This window comes from Balaenoptera ricei, chromosome 11 (assembly GCF_028023285.1).
Source record: "Balaenoptera ricei isolate mBalRic1 chromosome 11, mBalRic1.hap2, whole genome shotgun sequence".
Taxonomy (NCBI): Eukaryota; Metazoa; Chordata; class Mammalia; order Artiodactyla; family Balaenopteridae; genus Balaenoptera; species Balaenoptera ricei.
In genome coordinates this window covers 57,445,117-57,466,030 of record NC_082649.1, presented here as the reverse complement: position 1 = coordinate 57,466,030, position 20,914 = coordinate 57,445,117, and the positions used below count along the sequence as shown (strand labels likewise).

The window sequence follows — 20,914 nt, the reverse complement described above, 5'->3', positions numbered from 1 at the left end:
GCACCATCACATACTTAAGCTGAATCACCAGAATTCTCCAAATTTAAAATCTGGTTGCTTGAAGATATGACCATCTGTTTTTAAGTAACACCTAGAAAGGAATACTATCAACAGCTGTAGTAAAATGCTTGTAACAAATATATTTATTTTTGGTTTTCTTTATTCACTGAAATAATTTTAACAAAAGTGCTATAGTATTGTACTTTAGAAAACATGCCTACCAGTTCCACTGTAGAGTAGAGTAAGTACTACAAGCTGATACAGCATCAAGTAGGCATGTTACCATATTCCCATAGCCTTGGTATTTTATGACAGAACTATTCTTTTTAAAATCAGAGACACTCAGATTTCCTTTGTCCTCCAACATATGAGAAGCATCACAGTTTGTCTAGAAAAAATATGAGAAGCAGTGCAATAGACTGTTTTCTAAGAAAAGTAGTGAGGAATGTATTTGAGCCACATTTTGATCTCCAGAATAAGTGAGCCCCCAAAAGTAGCTATTTGTCTACTAATATCCACATGTCAAGAACTGCTAAATATATGAGTTAAGTTTTTTACAATCAAAAATGCATTAGGAGAGTTCAGATCCTTTGATAATTATTTTATGTAGACACATTTACTTCTAAAAACCTTAACAACCACAAACTTTAATGTTAGTGTTTCCTTCACATGGCCAGCTCTTATGTGTTTTTTAGCCTTTGAATTTTAAATCTAAGAAAGAGAAAGACAAATATTTAACAGAGCAATTGAATTCTCCAAGAGCCAAATGATGTTTATAAAAATTTATGAAAACTCTATTTCCTTTACAAAGACCTTTTCTTACTTATAGTACTAAATTGGGACTTTTCTGTCAATTGGCATATGCGTTTTATATTTGAACTAAGAATCACATTATATTAGAACAATTCTGTTCAGACTTAAACTAAAGCCATTAGATGAAATTCAGTTGATGCACAAAACTAACTTTCATTATAGATTTAAAGGGCAACATCTTCAATATCGAATCAGTCTGTTACAACTTTCTATCATAAACCTCAATAATTACGACTACAAATATAATTTTGAAAATATCTATAAAAGCACTCATAACTGTGTTATCCAAAGACTTTCCAAAATAAATATATCTATTAAATAACTGTAAATCTTAATTCTCTCTTTAAGTATTTATTAACTTTAAATATTTTGACAGTATTATTAACAGATAAGTTTCTCAACTTATAGGCTATGAAATATTACAAAAATATAGTTTTATGAAAATCACATTTAAAGACAAAATACATAAGAGGTACAATCTACCATGCATAAAATAAATAAGGTACAAAGATATATTGTACACCACAAGAAATACAGCCAATGTTTTGTAATAATTATAAATGGAGTATAACCTTTAAAAATTGTGAATCACTATGTTGTACACCTGAAACATGTAATATTGTACACCAACTATACCTCAATTGTAAAAATAAATAAATAAAGACAAAATACATCTGTGTTTTGGAGAAGCAAGAGAAGGAAGACTGTATTACAAAAGAGTTGACTGGAACAGCAGCCTGGGAAATCTTTACCTTACATATGAATTAACTGTATTATTTTGTCTGCCTTTTTATCAATCATGTGCCCCTTTTTACTTGTTATTCATGGGTTTCTACCTCCTCACAAGATGCACCTCAATTTTAAAAGGAAATGTAATCCCTGACCAGCATTATTTTCTCTCAGCTGGCTACAAGAGTCAACAAAAGCAGTCCTAAAAATGAAAAGGCTTGACATGAGAAGCTGAGACTCTGCATTAGGTTTTCTGCTCACGGAAAGCAAACCTGTTTAACAGCATCTCACGAGTCTACAGCTGCTTCAGTGAAGTCTTTAGAGATTAGAATCTGAGAGATTCTACCTATTAATGCTCTCTGAAGGGAAATCTTAGGCTTTGGGGGAGCAAATTTCTAAATTTCCCAGCCACTTGTCAATAAAACAACTAGGGCTTCCCTGGTGGCACAGTGGTTGAGAGTCCGCCTGCCAATGCAGGGGACGTGCGTTCGAGCCCTGGTCCGGGAGGATCCCACATGCCGTGGAGCAACGGAGCCTGTGCGCCACGGCTGCCGGGCCTGTGTTCTAGAGCCCATGCTCCACAACAAGAGGAGCCACCACAATGAGAGGCCCGTGCACTGCAAAGAAGAGTGGCCCCTGCTCACCACAGCTGGGGAGAGCCCATGTGCAGCAGCGAAGACCCAACACAGCCAAAAATAAATAATAAATAAATAAATAAATAAATTTATTTAAAAATAAATAAATAAAAAAATTTTAAAAATAAATAAAACAACTATAAGGAGATGAGGAGATATTTATGAGCACAACCAACTGCCTCTCTTATCCAGACCCATTCCTTTCCTTAAACCTTACACTCTGGTTTCTAAAATCATTTCTGAAACTGCACCCTGGGAATCAAATCCTCATGCAAATTAAAAGACATTTAAAAAATCTTCATCCTACCTCCCCCACTTTTGGAAATGCCTCCTATATTCCCCCAGAAGCATAAGTATCCGCAATTCCTCTGACTTCTCAGGTTACTTTTTTTGTTCTCATTTATGTCTCTTTGCCAAACTCAGTATCTCTGTGTTAAGAGCATAGGCTCTGGACTCAAAATGCCCAGATTCAAATACTGACTATACATTTACTCTCTGTGGGTGAATGTAAGCAAGTTACTTAACTTCTATGTTCCTACGTTTTCTTGTCTCCTTTCTTATTTGTGAAATGAGGATAATAGTAATACCCAAGTCATAGAAATTTTGAGGATTAAATACAAATACATACACAAGTGAATACGAGCAAAGCATTCATGACAGAGCCTTGCATAAAGTAAGTGCTGGCTATTAGTAGCAGCAGCCGCTAAGGCTACCACCGCTTCTACTACCAGTAAAACAATCTTTCAGAGAAATCAGCCTCTTCTACAGATCGAACCATAGGCTTCAACCTTAGGCTAACAACTCCTAAAAGATGTTCCGATTTTTTATTTCCAAATTCCTACAGGTCAATTCCATCTGGAAACCTCATGATAGGGCCAAATTCAAAGAATCTAAGCAAACTCACCATTTCACTCTATTCCTCAGTGTTCCCATTTAGACTTCCTATTCTGACTTCACCTGATTCATTCGGTCTCCTAACCTTAAAACTCTGGCGTCATCTTGGACTCCTACTTTTCTTCTGCCCCTCCAAGTTAACTGGATACCAAATTCTGCAAATTTGACTCTTCCTCTCCTTCCCAGACCCACCATCCTAGTCAAGGTGGCCAAAGCTCTCAGTTCCCAAAGCCTGTATTTCTACCCTTGCCTTTAAGTTTGACTTTCCACTTCATTTCTTTTCTACATACAACACTGGCTTCCATCACATTATGCTTTCCTATTACTGGTTTCCTTGTTTACCAAAGTCTAAAATTAGCTACTCACTTTTACAGACGTTAACAGTCAGTTCCTTCACAATCCAACTTCGTTTCCCACTTCAGCAAGAATGGTTTCCAGTTGACACACACACCCCCTATGGTCACTGGGCCCGTTTATGATCTTAAATTTGAAATATGTGCTGCCCCCATCTCTCTGTTTAGGCCCCTTCTATTCATTATCTGAGGCCCAAGTCAACTCACATCCTCACTAACCTGAAGGCACCAGTTCACCCTGCTCTCTCCTCTTTCTAGCATCTCTACTTTCTTTCCGAGCATTATTCAGTATCATACCTTGCTGAATACTGGTCTCTACACTTTACAGTCTAGCATTTATTGGGTCAAAACATAATGCAGTTATGTATAACACTGAATTATTCCATCATTCTCTTAAAAAGCAGACTACATCTTATACTTTTTATTTACCCTAGAGCATCCAAAATGTAGCAGTTATTTAATATGTACCATGCTGTGCCTACCTGGGGAGTCTCAAAGTTGTAAACCTGAATTTTGATAGTCTAAGGCAGTGGTCAGCAAACATTTTCTATAAAAGGCCAGATAATAAATACTTTAGGCCTTGCAGGGCTCTACATAAACAGGCCAGGCATGGGCTGCATTTTACCCATAGGCCATAGTTTACCAACCCCTGTCTCTTCTGAGGAACAGTCCCAGTGTCTTTATAAAGAGTCTCTACAGTTAAACATTTTTATCGATATTTAACTAATTTTTCTAAATGTTGGTTGGTCAAGCACTTTACATGACTTTTGATTTCTAACATAAAACAAGTAACCCCTGAGTTCTTACCAGCTCTTTCAGATTTTTCTTTCTGTTCCCGTAATTCCTCTCCCTGGCTAGTCATCTGCTTGATGCGACTACGAAGTTGGGCAATTTCTTCTTCTTTGATTTCCAGGGTTTCATGCATCTGACGTTTTGTCTCTGCTATTACCATCCCCTAAACAGAAGTGCAGACTCTAAAGCGTCTGTGTAACAAAACTGCATTATCAATAGCACATATCAAACTTACTTTAAAGGGCAGAAAACATAATGTCTCTTACTAAGTACAACATACGAATTATTTTAGTATTTCACAAACTGAAGTCTGTGTCCTGTGTATATACTACACTATATACTACAATAACTTCAGTTACCTGGCATATCAGCGTGTTCTTAATATAAAAAATTATTTTAATAATAACTTTAATCTTTTAATTATTAACAACACATTTTAGTTAAAAGATTTATTTTATAATCTTTATAAATGTTTACTATAATTTTCCCTATCTTAGTAAACAGTTTACATTGAACAAAATATAGCCATTAGTACTTGGCTCAGAACCAGTCATGAACTACAATTATTGAACTGCGCTGTAACATGGGGAAAGCCCCAGAGGCTGCTGAGAGTATAAGGTTACTGCTGCCACACTGGATGGACCAAGACTGCGGTACAGAGCTACCTGGTTTTTCTCTTTCCTCTTGTGACAGTCTCTGGTCCCAACACCACTCCTTATTACTGTCAGTGAGGCATTCCTCCAATTTGCTAATTGCTACTGTCTTCCCACTCTCTGGATAATCTACACAAGAAATGAAGGTCGCTAGGGGGAAAATATAATCAAATAGTATATATTAAATCAGTCATTTGCAACTAACAAAAAATGGGTGGTTCAACTTGTTTCTTGAAACATAAGACTCTATGACAGCTATTTTATGATATTAAGCAGAGTATTACCTTACTTCCAGGGTTTGTCAACCCTTGCTTTAGGGTATGACTCTTTCAGATGGCTAATATTAATGAACAGATTAAAAACCAGGTAAGTGGGGCATTATTATACAAAATTCCAAAAGAAAATTGTGGGCCTTCAGTTTCTTCAAAAACCAAAGCACAATGGAAAAAAAGAGAGAGAGAGAGAGAGAGAGAGAGGTGGAATCTATAGATTAAAAGAAGTCTTAAGAGTCACATCAACCGACTGTAATGAAAGAACCTCATTTGGATCCTGATTCATAAAAATGGGAAAGAAATGTATGAGACAAAAGGGAAAATCTGAAACTGTCTAGGTAGTTGATTGTACTAAGGAATTGCTATTAAATTTTTAGATGTGATCATGATAATGTGGTTATATTTTTATTTAAAAAAAGACCTTTATTTTAAATATACATTAAAATACTTATGGAAGAAATGATAAGATTTCTTAGATTTGCTCTAAAACAATCCTGGGATGAGGGTACTGGGGGCTGGGAATGTACAGATGAAACAAAATTAGCCAGGAGATGTTAACTGTTGAAGTTGGGTGATGGGTTCATAGGAATTCCTTTTATTAATCTTTGTACTTTTGTAAATGTTTTAAGTTTTTTATAATAAAAAGTTTTTTGTTTTTTTTTTTTAAAGAGGGCCTTCATGAAGTTTATGGAATAGAATCCAGCAAAATGAATAGGATGAAAAAACTGCCAATATATTTCAATAGCAGAACAGCTCTAACATGTTCTTAATTACATGGCCACTTAAAATACTGCAGCTATAATGTACCATATTAAAGAACACGGTGGATGGTGTGGAACTAACGGGAAGCTACTTTTAAAAAAAGGACCCACGAACCCAGTGCTGAAAGGCTTTGGTCAAAACTGTTTTGCCCATGAATTTTTTAGCTGTCTTTGCTTCCATTGCTAAAGTTTCTGTTCCAACTCTAAACTGCCAATCTCACCTATACATTCTAAAGTTTATTTGCAGAAATTTCTGTTTACGCTAACATATACATTACCACTTCTTTACTTTTTAGGCAATTTATCTGTGAGATTAATCTGTTTCCATTATATTTGAAAGACAATACTTATATTATTCACATTTAGCAATGGCTTAACTGTAAATAATTTAACTTTTCTCTAAAAAGTAGTTATGTTCTGTAAACAGATTTCTTTTGCAACAGTATTCTAATCTATAAATCAAAATGCTGACTGGGATCAAGAAATCAGATTCAGCTTCACATGATACAAAACTAATGCTAATGGTCATATAAATCTAGAAATTAAAACAAAAAGATTTTTCATGGAAGCAGCTGTAATAATTTTGGAAAGCAGAAGTCTGAATGCTTCCAATTGCTTCCAAAAATGAATTGGGGTGCCCCTTGACAAATTTTAGTATCATAAGTTTTGTTGTTTTACCTTATCTTGTTCAAGCTGTTCAATTAAGTTCTTTGCATCACGCAACTGAGTGATAAGTTTAGTCTTCTCAGCCATATGAAGCTCCTAAAAAAATTTTAAAAGTTCATTTCCATCTCTAATAAAGCTTCTCCTCATATGAGAACTCTAAACATTTTCTCTAATTTGAATACTCCTACAAGTCTAATAGGAGAAGAGAACACAGGATGTGTCAAAAGGATGGTAAATGCTATGAAGCCCAGGGCACTCAGGAGCCCTTTCCATGCTGTCTACGGAGGAAGGGGGAAGGCTTTCCAGAGGAGGTGCAGGCCACGCTGGGGCCTATGTATCTAGCATCACAGGGCTGCGTTAAACCACAATCATTTTCTCTTTTACCTTCATCTTTTCTAGTTCTTGAAGTCTTTCATCTAGTTGCTCTTGCAGGGCTTCTTTTTCACTGGTTAACAGCATACATTGTTCCTTATGCGACCGAATGGTTTCCTTACAGCGCTGCAGTAGATTCTCTTGACGCTTAACTCTTTGCTGAAGTATTTCCAGTGTTTTAGCAGAAGCTCCATCTCCCACTATTAATAAAGCAGCATAAGCAGGGGCAGTCAGTGAGGAATCTAAGGGCTCCCTGGGAACAGCTACTCTGTTAGTGCACAGGACTGTATTCTCATTCCAACACTCTGCTATACTCTGAGCCAGATTGAGAAGAGAGGGGTGCCCTTCCAAACCTCTACTCTGCCACTATTTGTGTGATCTGCTGCTAAAGAAGCTGTGTAGTACATTCACCTCTTCTTCTGTGGTTCAACCCCAACCCAAATGGCACAAAACACTCAAGAGTTAACTAACGTTAACTGAATCCACCCTCCTTCAAAGACAGTTTGATGACCATCTTTTGCTATTTACAAGTGCCTCCCATGTCTTAGCGCCAATCCCCAAAGGATCACTAAAGTATTCCTTCCAAAGCATTCTAATCTCATCCAGAGAGGAGTTCTGGCAAGTACAGCTTTCTCCATCTCCTTACATTTATGACATAGCCCAGGGGTGTTTCAGGAGCCCTTACAGGTTGGTTGCTCAGATAAATGGCTGCTCAGCACCTGACTCCAGCACTGGCTGGACCAGAAGTTTATCACAAATCTCTTTGTGATAAAGCTAGTAAATAAAAAGTGGGAAGTTTACTAAATAGGTACCACAAAGCCTCAAAGAGTAGGGAGGGCTACAATTGGATTTTAAAACATAATTTAACTATTCCTTCTTTTACAATTACAATAATAGGGCAAATATTGGCATCTTTGAATGTAGAAATACATAAGCAATAATACTTAAAAACTAAAAGAGACAAATAGTGACAAAGAGCATATTCCTTAATCTTGAGCAGACTTAACCTTTTTGTATGAAATCTAGCTACTGCTATCAGTGAAACAGTATAATATAATGCATTTCAATTACAATGAAAATGTGGTGCTACTCACAGACTTTCAAGTGTCAAAACAATTACTCACTTTCTCCTGGAAAACAATAAACAAAGAGCCCAAAAAACCATCAAAACTCTTGCATCTGCTAAAAACAGGTCCAAAATGGAGGCTTAAGCTAAGCCCCACATCACCAAACTAAGACTTAATTACAGTTTCAGCCTCTCCCAGAAATGGAATCTGAAACCAGTCCATCAGGAATCACCTGGTCAACACTAGGGAGGTCACATGCCTGACAGACCCCTGCATCCCCTAAAGGAAAGGGACCTTGTCACAATCAATCCACTTTTTGCTACTAGAACTTCCTTGTCCCACTCCCTTCTGCCTGTGAAAGTCTTTCATTTTGTACAGCTCCCAGGAGTTCTTTTCTATCTGCTAGAAGGGGTACTGCCTGATTCATGAATGGTCTAATTAAGTCAATAAGATCTTTAAAATTGACTCAGTTGAATCTTTCTGGAAATATTAGGGTCAGGGACACTTTACTTCTACCTCAGTCCATGTCTACTACTTCCTGCCCTAGAATCACTCACCATCCTCCTCTAGTTTTTAACATAACCTTCTGACAAGCTGAAGCTTACCTACTGGCTCTACATCACCATCTGTGTTCTCTTTAGTGATGCCTTCAGCCTCTGGTTCCATCTGCGAGAGTGGTTTTGGTAAATCAGCATTCATTGGGCCATTTCGTAACCGCTGTTTCAGCAAAGAAACCTAAAATAAAAAAATGTCCTTCATTAGAAAAAAACCAAGAGAAACTTTGGCAGTAGTGCTTTCCTTGAAACAGAGAAGGAATAGAGTAAAAGATACCCTTTTTGCTATAATGGGGAGGGGGGGAAATCAAAATAAAAAATTTACTCCCAATGCTGCTGATTTTGATATTTGCTATTTTCAATGATAGCTTAGCCAGAAGATACAATAAATCAAAAATTATCCTTAAGGGGCTTCCCTGGTGGTGCAGTGGTTGAGAATCTGCCTGCCAATGCAGGGGACACGAGTTCGAGCCCTGGTCTGGGAAGATCCCACATGCCGCGGAGCAACTAGGCCCGTGAGCCACAATTACTGAGCCTGCGCGTCTGGAGCCTGTGCTCCGCAACAAGAGAGGCCGCGATAGTGAGAGGCCCGCGCACTGCGATGAAGAGTGGCCCCCACTTGCCGCAACTAGAGAAAACCCTCACACAGAAACGAAGACCCAGCACAGCCATAAATAAATAAATTAAAAAAAAAAAAAAAAAAAGCCAGACCGTTAGCTCTTAAAAAAAAAAAAAAATTATCCTTAAAATTAATTGAGGAAAAGCAAAGAGTTTTAAAAATCGGCCATTTGGGGACTTGCTGGTGGTCCAGTGGTTAAGAATCCGCCTTCCAATGCAGGGGATGCGGGTTCGATCCCTGGTAAGGGAACTAAGATCCCACGTGCCGCAGGGCAACTAAGCCCGCACGCTCTGAAGCCAACGAGCCACAACTAGAGAGAAGCTCGCACGCCACAACGAAAGATCCTGCGTGCTGCAATGAAGATCCCGTGTGCTGCAACTAAGACTCGATGCAGCCAAATAAATAAATAAATGTTTTAAAAGGCCATTTTTTAAACATCTGGAACCTATTAGATATTCCATCAAAACCCCTTTATTTTTCTTTATCCAAAAATTCCACACTTCTTTTTTTACCTGAGTCTGAAGGACACTGATATACTGATCTTTTTCCTCTAAAGATGCATCAAACTCCTCTTGGAGATGTTTTTTTGCTTGCTGGTCCATCTGGAGCTCCTAAAACGTAAACGATTCATAAGCAGTTTTCAGTATAAAACAAAAAATACAAACCTGAAATTTTCAAAGTTTAAAAACTCATCAATCCAGATTTGCATTACTCTTAAGGTAAGGTAAGAGCAACAATAATTAAAGAATAATCAGCATTTAAAACACTAGTACTTACCCCAACAAATAATTCTGTTCCTTAAAGAATATGAAAATCCAAGAAGAAAAAGTATACTTATAGATCTGTAATCACTGCTGAATTGATAATTATGTAGAGAGGATTAAAAAAATTAGTTACTTAAGATAAAGGTAAAATTTTATCCTACTTTAAGACATCTTACTGCTTGTGCTATCTTATATTCACTTGATCTAAAACGGAATTGTTATATACTAAATAGATAATCAATAGAACCTTCCTCCTCCCAATACATGAAAGTGATCAACAGTCAAAATCAGAAGCCTCCTCAAATGAAAAGGTTGACCTAGTTGATCACCAAACAGTGAAATTTCAACTTCCTGACATGCTGCTTTCCTTAAGTCATTAATGAGCCTCCCTAACTAAATCCAATGGTCTTTACCTCTCCACTACACCAGTCACTAATAATCACCTCCTCAACTGAGGTACCTGCTTTCTGCGGCTTCAGGGCTCCTACCTATATTCCTATCTCTCAGAGTTTCCACTGTGCCCTTCACTGATTCTCTCGGCAAATATCCCTCTGGGCTCAGTTCTGTGTCCTCAGAGCTTCTCCCTTACACTTGCTCCATTAGAATGTTGCAGATTAACACCTGGAACATAGTGGATATCCCATCAAAACCCCACAGTTTTTCTGGGATTCCTACTTTTCTAATTCTCTAAGCTCAAAATATTCAAAGTCACATTTTACTTATCTTTTGTTGACCTCTGCACATAACCAAATTCTTTCATTACTTTCTCTACAATGTTTAGGTCCTTTTTCCACATCCAAAACCATAATCCCAATCTCTAATAATCTTGATGATTAATTTCCTTCAGTAGCCTTCTAGAGAGAATTCTTACCTCAAGTCTACCTCTGATTTAATCCATCCCTCACACATTTGCTAAAAAACTTTCCTCAAACACTACTTTCAAGGACTTATAAGCAACGCCTTCTTCTTGAATTGTTTCAAATTTACTAATTCTCAAAACACTGAGGTACTAACTGTCCTCTACTCTCCCCCACACCCACATGGTCCCAAGATCTCAGCACATTTACTGTTCCTCTCACTACAGACTCCTGGCTTGACCTCCCCTGGCAGTAGGAGCCTCCAAGTGCTGGTCTTCAGATCAAGACATGTTTTTCTTAGATCTAAATTTCTTTCACTAAACAACTGTACTTTATTCTGAGACTGTGTCCTTCCTAATTCTTTTTATTATTAAAAAAAAAACTTTCTTGCATGAAATAATGACAATAAAAGAATCTGGTTCCTTATTGTCAATGTCCTCACTTGAAAAAAATAAAAGTAGCCCTATGACAAGTCTCCTTTCCCCCATTTCTGGAAGGAACTGGAAGGTAATTTCTCAGTCCCTGAAATCCAAAAGTCTGGAAAGCACTGTCCCCCCACCCATGACTCTGCACAGGCCAATTCTTTAGTAAGGACCAGCTGCATATCTCCTTAATAGCAATGCAGTCCTTTACTTTCTTTAAAATTCATTTCTTCCAAATAATTTCCTACATTCTACCATACTAGACTCTGTTACATGGCATCCCTACCAGCCCACAAAAACTTCTCAATTTATATTATGATTTTCCGGTTTTGAATGTTTTCATCTCCTCATCTTAGGTTAAGAAGTCCTTGGATACAATAAAAGCATCTTTTTTTTTTTTTGGCCTTGCCTCACGACTTGCAGGATCTCAGTTCCCTGACCAGGAATTGAACCCAGGCCATGGTAGTGAGAGCGCTGAATCCTAACCACTAGACCACCAAGGAATTCCCCAGAAACATCTTTTAATCATGTCCCCTTCTCCCTCCTCCCACTACATTAGACTATTCAACCAATAAGTACTCCATAAACAATAAAGACCACAGTTATAAAGGAACTTAAGAACTGTCAACTTATATCCTGACTACAGCCCACAGGCTAGCTAGCCAGCTGTCCAACACCACCATGATAGAGATTTCACTAGCTCCAGAACTAGACCCTACTATCTGGGGTTACCTTCCACTTTCAGGAAGTTCTGATTAGACCCTTGGGGTCACTAAGAACAAATCTAATCCTTCTTCCATGTGATAGTACTTCCAAACTCTGAAGCCAGGCAAAATCAAACCCTGATTTTTCTCCCAACAAACCTAATCTTCTCCCACTATACCCTGTCTCAGCAAATGATGCCACCATTCGCCATCACTCAAGCCCAAATTCTTGGGGTCAATTTTGACTCCTCCCTTTTCCCCCATGTCCAATCATCAGCAAACCCTCAAAGTAGATAGCAACTTGACCATTTCTCACCACGTCTATCCCTACCCCCACTATAGCTGCAAGAGTCTGTTAACCACCCCCAAATTACAATGAACATAATTTTCATTTTACTTCACCAAAAAGATTGTTGGTTAGGAAAAACAAAAAGATCCTGAAATACCTAACAGAAGGGACAAGTTAGCCTTAGAAGTTGCCACTGACTGTTTATGCAGGCAAATGATACTCTATAGCTAAATAAGACATTCTTGGATCATTACAGGCACACCTTGGAAATACTGTGGATTCAGTTCCAGACGAACACAATAAAGTAAGTATTGCAATAAAGCAAGTCACACAAATTTTTTGGTTTCCCAGTGCATATAAAAGTTATGTTTACACTATAATCTACTAAGTGTGCAACAGCATTCTGCTTTTTAAAAAATGTAGTAACTAACCTTAATTTAAAAAATATTTTATTGCTAAAAGATACTAATCATCATCTGACAACGCAAGGTTGCCACAAACCCTCAATTTGTAAAAAGTCAGGATCTCTGAAGCGTAATAAAGTGAAGTGCAATAAAACTAGGTCCGGTGGGGTGGACTCAAGACGGCATACTAGGAGGACACAGAATCCGCGTCTCCTCACAACTGGGGCGCTGACCAGGCACCGGTTGGGGACCACGGACACCTAAGGGGACAGGAGGAACCCCCAGCGACCGGTGGTATCTCCTTTTGGCTTGTCACCCCCCCCTTTTTTTTCTTTGTTCTGTTGTGGTTTTACTTTACCTTGTTGCTGTTGTTTCAAGTATCGTTTTATTTTTCCTCTTATATTTTTTATCTTTCTAATTTTATTTTGTTTTCTATTCTTTGATACTGTACTGCTCCTTTTTTTCTTTCTTTCTTTTTTTTTACCGTGCCACAAAGCTTGTGGGATCTTGGTTCCCAGGCTGGAGGTCGGCCCCAGCTCCTGTGGTGGGAGGTCTGAGTCCATACCCCTAGACTAACAGAGAACCTCAGACCCCAGGGAATATCAATCAGAGTGAGGCCTCCCAGAGGTCCTCATCTCAGCACCAAGACCCAGCTCTATCCGACTGCCTGCAAACGCCAGTGCTGGATATCTCAGGCCAAACAACCAGTAAGACACGAATACAGCACCAGCCATCAAAAAAAAAAAAAAGACAAAAAAAGTTGTTAGAGACGAAGGAGCAAGGTAAAAACCTACAAGACCAAATAAATGAAGACGAAAAAGGCAACCTGCATGAAAAAGAATTCAGAGTAATTAATGATAGTAAAGATGATCCAAAATCTCGGAAACAGAATGGAGAAAATACAAGAAACATTTAACAAGGATCTAGACGAACTAAAGCGCAAACAAACAGTGATGAACAACACAATTACTGAAATTAAAAATACTCTAGAAGGAATCAGTAACAGAATAACTGAGGCAGAAGAATGGATAAGTGAGCTGGAAGATAAAATTGTGGAAATAACTGCCAGGGAACAGAATAAAGAAAAAAGAATGAAAAGAATTGAGGACAGTCTGAGAGACTCTGGGACAACATTAAACGCACCAACATTCGAATTATAGGGGTCCCAGAAGAAGAAGAGAAAAAGAAAGCGTCTGAGAAAATATTTGAAGACATTATAGTCGAAAACTTCCCTAACATGGGAAATGAAATAGTCAATCAAGTCCAGGAAGCACAGAGAGTACCATACAGGATAAACTCAAAGAGAAACATGCTGAGACACATATTAATCAAACTATCAAAAATTAAATACAAAGAAAAAATATTGAAAGCAGCAAGGAAAAGCAACAAATAACATACAAGGGAATCCCCATAAGGTTAACAGCTGATCTTTCAGCAGAAACTCTGCAAGCCAGAAGGGAGTGGCAGGACATATTTAAAGTGATGAAAGGGAAAAACCTACAACCAAGATTACTCTACCCAGCAAGGATCTCATTCAGATTTGACAGAGAAATTAAAGCCTTTACACATAAGCAAAAGTTAAGAGAATTCAGCACCACCAAGCCAGCTTTACAACAAACACTAAAGGAAATTCTCTAGGCAGGAAACATAAGAGAAGGAAAAGACCCAAAAAAAACCCCAAAACAATTAAGAAAATGGTAATAGGAACATACATATCGATAACTACCTTAAATGTAAATGGATTAAATGCTCCAACCAAAAGACATAGACTGGCTGGATGGATACAAAAACAAGACCCGTATATATGCTGTCTACAAGAGATCCACTTCAGACCTAGGGACACATACAGACTGAAAGTGAGAGGATGGAAAAAGATATTCCATGCAAATGGAAATCAAAAGAAAGATGGAGTAGCAATTCTCATATCAGACAAAATAGACTTTAAAATAAAGACTGTTACAAGAGACAAAGAAGAACACTACATAATGATCAAGGGATCAATCCAAGAAGAAGATATAACAATTATAAATATTTATGCACCCAGCATAGGAGCACCTCAATACATAAGGCAAATGCTAACAGCCATACAAGGGGAAATTGACAGTAACACAACCATAGTAGGGGACTTTAACACCTCACTTTCACCAATGGACAGATCATCCAAAATGAAAATAAATAAGGAAACACAAGCTTTCAATGACACATTAAACACGATGGACTTAATTGATATTTATAGGACATTCCATCTGAAAACAATAGAATACACTTTCTTCTCAAGTGCTCATGGAACATTCTCCAGGATAAACCATATCCTGGGTCACAATTCAAGCCTTGGTAAATTTAAGAAAACTGAAATCGTATCAAGTATCTTTTCTGACCACAACACTATGAGACTAGACATCAATTACAGGAAAAAAACTGTAAAAAATACAAACACGTGGCGGCTAAACAATATGCTACTAGATAAGCAAGAGATCACTGAAGAAATCAAAGAGGAAATCAAAAAATACCTACAAACAAATGACAATGAAAACACAACGACCCAAAAACTATGGGATGCAGCAAAAGCAGTTCTAAGAGAGAAGTTTATAGCAATACAATCCTACTTAAAGAAACAAGAAAAGTCTCAAATAAACCACCTAACCTTACACCTAAAGCAATCAGAGAAAGAAGAACAAAAAAACCCCCCAAAGTTAGCAGAAGGAAAGAAATCATAAAGATCAGATTAGAAATAAATGAAAAAGAAATGAAAGAAACAATAGCAAAGATAAAGAAAACTAAAAGCTGGTTCTTTGAGAAGATAAACAAAATTGATAAACCATTAGGCAGACTCATCAAGAAAAAAAGGGAGAAGACTCAAATCAACAGAATTAGAAATGAAAAAGGAGAAGTAACAACTGACACTGCAGAAATACAAAGGATCATGAGAGATTACTACAAGCAACTATACGCCAATAAAACGGACAACCTGGAAGAAATGGACAAAATTCTTAGAAAAGCACAACATTCCAAGACTGAACCAGGAAGAAATAGAAAATATAAACAGACCAATCACAAGCACTGAAATTGAGACTGTGATTAAAAATCTTCCAACAAACAAAGCCCAGGACCAGATGGCTTCACAGGAGAATTCTATCAAACCTTTAGAGAAGAGCTAATACCTATCCTTCTCAAACTCTTCCAAAATATAGCAGAGGGAGGAACATTCCAAAACTCATTCTATGAGGCCGCCATCACCCTGATACCAAAACCAGACAAAGATGTCACAAAAAAAGAAAACTACAGGCCAATATCTCTGATGAACACAGATGCAAAAATCCTCAACAAAATACTAGCAAACAGAATCCAACAACACATTAAAAGGATCATACACCATGATCAAGTGGGGTTTATCCCAGGAATGTAAGGATTCCTCAATACACGCAAATCAATGAATACGATACATCATATTAACAAATTCAAGGATAAAAACCATATGATAATCTCAATAGATGCAGAAAAAGCTTTTGACAAATTCAACACCCATTTATGATAAAAACTCTCCAGAAAGTAGGCATAGAGGTAACCTACCTCCACATAATAAAGGCCATACATGACAAACCCATAGCCAACGTCATTCTCAATGGTGAAAAACTGAAACCATTTCCTCTAAGATCAGGAACAAGACACGGCTGCCCACTCTCACTGCTATTATTCAACATAGTTTTGGAAGTTTTAGCCACAGCAATCAGAGAAGAAAAAGAAATAAAAGAAATACAAATTGGAAAAGAAGAAGTAAAACTGTCACTCTTTGCAGATGACATGATACTATATATAGGGAATCCTAAAGATGCTACGAGAAAACTACTAGAGCTAATCAATGAATTTGGTAGAGTAGCAGGATACAAATTAATGCACAGAAATCTCTTACGTTCCTATACACTAATGATGAAAAATTTGAAAGAGAAATTAAGGAAACACTCCCATTTACCACTGCAACAAAAAGAATAAAATACCTAGGAATAAACCTACCTCAGGAAACAAAAGACCTGTATGCAGAAAACTATAAGACACTGATGAAAGAAATTAAAGATGATACAAACAGATGGAGAGATATACCATGTTCTTGGATTGACAGAATCAACATTGTGAAAATGACTATACTACCCAAAGCAATCTACAGATTCAATGCAATCTCTATCAAACTAGCAATGGCATTTTTCACAGAACTAGAACAAAACATTTCACAATTTGTATGGAACCATAAAAGACCCTGAATAGAGAAAGCAATCTTGAGAAACAAAAACAGAGCTGGAGGAATCAGGCTCCCTGACTTCAGACTACACTACAAATCTACAGTAATCAAGACAGTATGGTACTGGCACAAAAACAGAAATATACATCAATGGAACAGGATAGAAAGCCCAGAGATAAACCCACACACATATGGTCACCTTATCTTTGATAAAGGAGGCAAGAGTATACAATGGAGAAAAGTCAGCCTCTTCAATAAGTGGTGCTGGGAAAACTGGACAGCTACATGTAAAAGAATGAAATTAGAACACTTCCTAACACCATACACAAAAATAAACTCAAAATGGATTAAAGACCTAAATGTAAGGCCAGACACTATAAAACTCTTAGAGGAAAACATAGGCAGAACACTCTGACATAAATCACAGCAAAATCCTTTTTGACCCACCTCCCAGAGAAATGGAAATAAAAACAAAAATAAACAAATGGGGGGCTTCCCTGGTGGCGCAGTGGTTGAGAATCTGCCTGCTAATGCAGGGGACACGGGTTCGAGCCCTGGTCTGGGAAGATCCCACATGCCGCGGAGCAGCTGGGCCCGTAAGCCACAATTACTGAGCCTGCGCGTCTGGAGCCTGTGCTCCGCAACGAGAGGCCGTGATAGTGAGAGGCCCGCACACAGCGATGAAGAGTGGTCCCCGCTTGCCACAACTAGAGAAAGCCCTCGCACAGAAACGAAGACCCAACACAGCCATAAATAAAAAAAATAATAAATAAGTTAATTTAAATAAAAAAAAACAAAAACAAATGGGACCTAATGAAACTTAAAAACCTTTTGCACAGCAAAGGAAACCATAAACAAGACGAAAAGACAACCCTCAGAATGGGAGAAAATATTTGCAAATGAAGCAACTGACAAAGGATTCATCTCCAAGATTTACAAGCAGCTCATGCAGCTCAATATCAAAAAAACAAACAACCCAATCCAAAAATGGGTAGAAGACCTAAATAGACATTTCTCCAAGGAAGATATACAGATTGCCAACAAACACGTGAAAAGATGCTCAACATCACTAATCATTAGAGGAATGCAAATTAAAACTACAATGAGGTATCACCTCACACTGGTCAGAATGGCCATCATCAAAAAATCTACAAACAATAAATGCTGGAGAGGGTGTGGAGAAAAGGGAACCCTCTTGCACTGTTGGTGGGAATGTAAATTGGTACAGCCACTATGGAGAACAGTATGGAGGTTCCTTAAAAAACTACAAATAGAACTACCATACAACCCAGCAATCCCACTACTGGGCATATACCCTGAGAAAACCATAATTCAAAAAGAATCATGTACCACAATGTTCACTGCAGCACTATTTACAATAGCCAGGACATGGAAGCAACCTAAGTGTCCATCAAGAGATGAATGGATAAAGAAGAGGTGGCATATATATATATATATATATATATATACAATGGAATATTACTCAGCCATAAAAAGAAACAAAATTGAGTTATTTGTAGTGAGGTGGATGGACCTAGTCTGTCATACAGAGTGAAGTAAGTCAGAAAGAGAAAAACAAATACCGTATGCTAGCATATATATGGAATCTAAAAAAAAAATGATTCTGATGAACCTAGGGGCAGAACAGGAATAAAGACACAGACGTAGAGAATGGACTTGAGGACACGAGGAGGGGGAAGGGTAAGCTGGGACAAAGTAAGAGAGTAGCATTGACATATATACACTATGTGTAAATGTAAAATAGACAGCTAGTGGGAAGCAGTTGCATGGCACAGGGAGATCAGCTCGGTGCTTTGCGACCACCTAGAGGGGTGGGATAAGGAGGGTGGGAGGGAGACGCAAGAGGGAGGAGATATGGGGATATACGTATGCATGTAGCTGATTCACTTTGTTATACAGCAGAAACTAACACAACACTGTAAAGCAATTATACACCAATAAAGATGTTAAAAAAAAAACTAGGTCTGCCTGTAATTCCACCAACAGATGTTAGGGAAACCACACAAATGAAAACTAAAAGAATTGATCCCTGTTCTTGTAGCTTAGACTGGTTAATTTTCACTGTAACTAATGTAGTAGATATGAAACTATCCGAATACATACAATAGTTCTGATAAATATGAGAGATTGAGTTACTCTTCTCAAAGTACTAGTCACAACTTACCTCTCTTAACTCTCCAATCCTCCGAAGTGCTTTATCCTGACTCTGACTTAATATACCCTTTAATTTAAAAGGAAAAAGAAGCTGGTTCAAACAACCACATGACATAGTAGTGAAAAGCAAGTTTAAAAGATCACAAATCATTGAATTTTATCTCCAACACCCTTTACTTTCGCAACTCTGCAACCAAAACTCTCTACTGCCACCTAGTGGTAGAATTATGTACATCTCGAAATAAAAATCCATAAGACAATTCATAGAAACACAAGCAAGGTACTCAAAGAATTTAGGAATAAAATGACCTTTTGAGAATGAATTTATGGAATATTAATAGTACAATGGATTAAATGGGAACTACCCCCAATTTCTATAGACCACATGTTTAAGAAAATATTAAACTAAAAACTTTATTTGTAATAATCTAATTTTCACACTTGTTATGGACAATTAGAACACTGAATCAGCAATAAGTAACTGGTGTTATCATTCTCAGTTGATTATATTCCAGACCAAAGCCAGAAAATTTAATGTTGTACTCAAAGGAGACTAATATTTATGGCAGATTCGGTATTTCAAAATAATGTACACGGGGAAATTAATTTTACCAAATCTCACTTTACAAATAACTTTCTGGTTATATAATTACGGTCTTTAAATGGGACAAGACGCTAAACTGTTTTAAATGACTTTTATTGTAAAAAATAAGACTATCTGCATTTTATAAATAACACAGCACCATGTGAACTGGAGTGGGTATTTCCCCTTAGCTCTGACATGCGAATTATCACCTGAGATGCCTGTTGGGAAATTTCCAGTCGTGAACAGGATGACATAGAGGTGTGGAGGTGAGTCACCAGAAGAGCTATAATAGCTTCTTCTCTCCACACACTTAACCAAGGGCTTTACAAGCAGCAGCCTCAGGAAGTAGAGAGGATGCTTATTTTTGGACCCTGATATAATAAGAAACAGAGATCTCTGCAGGTTTTTAAAAAGTAGAAGGGAAAGCTTCGAAGTTGTACATCTCTTTACCACTAAAACAAAGATGCAGCCTGCACACTGGCACACGAGGAAAGATGCTTGAAAGAGGCAAACATGCCTTAAATCCAAACCTCTTACACACTGCAGGGATCCAGAACTCAAGGAAGCCCATCCCTACCAGAGGTTAAATATCTGAGATTTCTCACTCATTCTCTTTATCAAAATCCCCAATGGGAAAACAGCTTAAATACTTTGGTCATATGAAGAATTATTAAAAGTGAGCATTAAAACTATCTTATTAAAAGATCCCTTCTATTTTTAAAATTATATATGAATCAATATAACAGACAACAAATCACTTACTTGTAGCTTTTTCTTCTCTCTCTGAAGAGTCTGATAAGCTGTAACAAGCTAAAATAAAGAAAAAGTCACTAATAACATCAGTCATTCCTACATAAATGCAATTAATTATTCTAAACTCTGCTAAAACATCTCATTATGAAAGTCAGAAAATAAATCAAAGCAATCCTTTTAGAGACAATTCAACCCAATTAGATGTATATGCAGTTGAAACTAAATAACATAGGAAATATATTTCTAAAAAATAAAATGTAATGACTCTATAAAGAAAGATATTAAATCTCCATTTGATTTCACCTTACACACACACCTCTTTAAATTTCAGTACCTAATTTATAGGTGGGGATTAGAGACAACTTGCTTAAAGGCTACTCAAACTGTGGTCACAGATCAATACCATTAGCAAAAGCATCACCTGGGAGCCTGCTAGAAACAGAAATTCTTGGGCCCCACCCCAAACTAACTGAATGAGAAGCAGAGGGAGGGCAGAGAGACAACAATGTGTGTTTTGACTAGCTCCTCAGGTGATTTTTTGCTTTG

General features: G+C 37.4%; 1 protein-coding gene across 4 annotated transcripts in view; it reads right to left on the bottom strand.

Moving 5' to 3' along the window:
* GOLGA4 (golgin A4) overlaps positions 1-20,914 on the bottom strand; it is a 114,381-nt gene that overhangs the window by 49,876 nt on the left and 43,591 nt on the right. For 3 of the 4 annotated variants that reach the window (XM_059939166.1, XM_059939167.1, XM_059939170.1), the window contains 7 exons: positions 20,378-20,425; positions 19,040-19,096; positions 9,693-9,791; positions 8,613-8,742; positions 6,953-7,140; positions 6,581-6,664; positions 4,232-4,379 (listed from right to left, as the gene is read on the bottom strand). In XM_059939166.1, coding sequence (XP_059795149.1) covers positions 4,232-4,379; positions 6,581-6,664; positions 6,953-7,140; positions 8,613-8,742; positions 9,693-9,791; positions 19,040-19,096; positions 20,378-20,425 — 754 coding nt within the window. The remainder of the gene's footprint in view (positions 1-4,231; positions 4,380-6,580; positions 6,665-6,952; positions 7,141-8,612; positions 8,743-9,692; positions 9,792-19,039; positions 19,097-20,377; positions 20,426-20,914) is intronic. The other variant, XM_059939169.1, reaches the window with a different exon arrangement.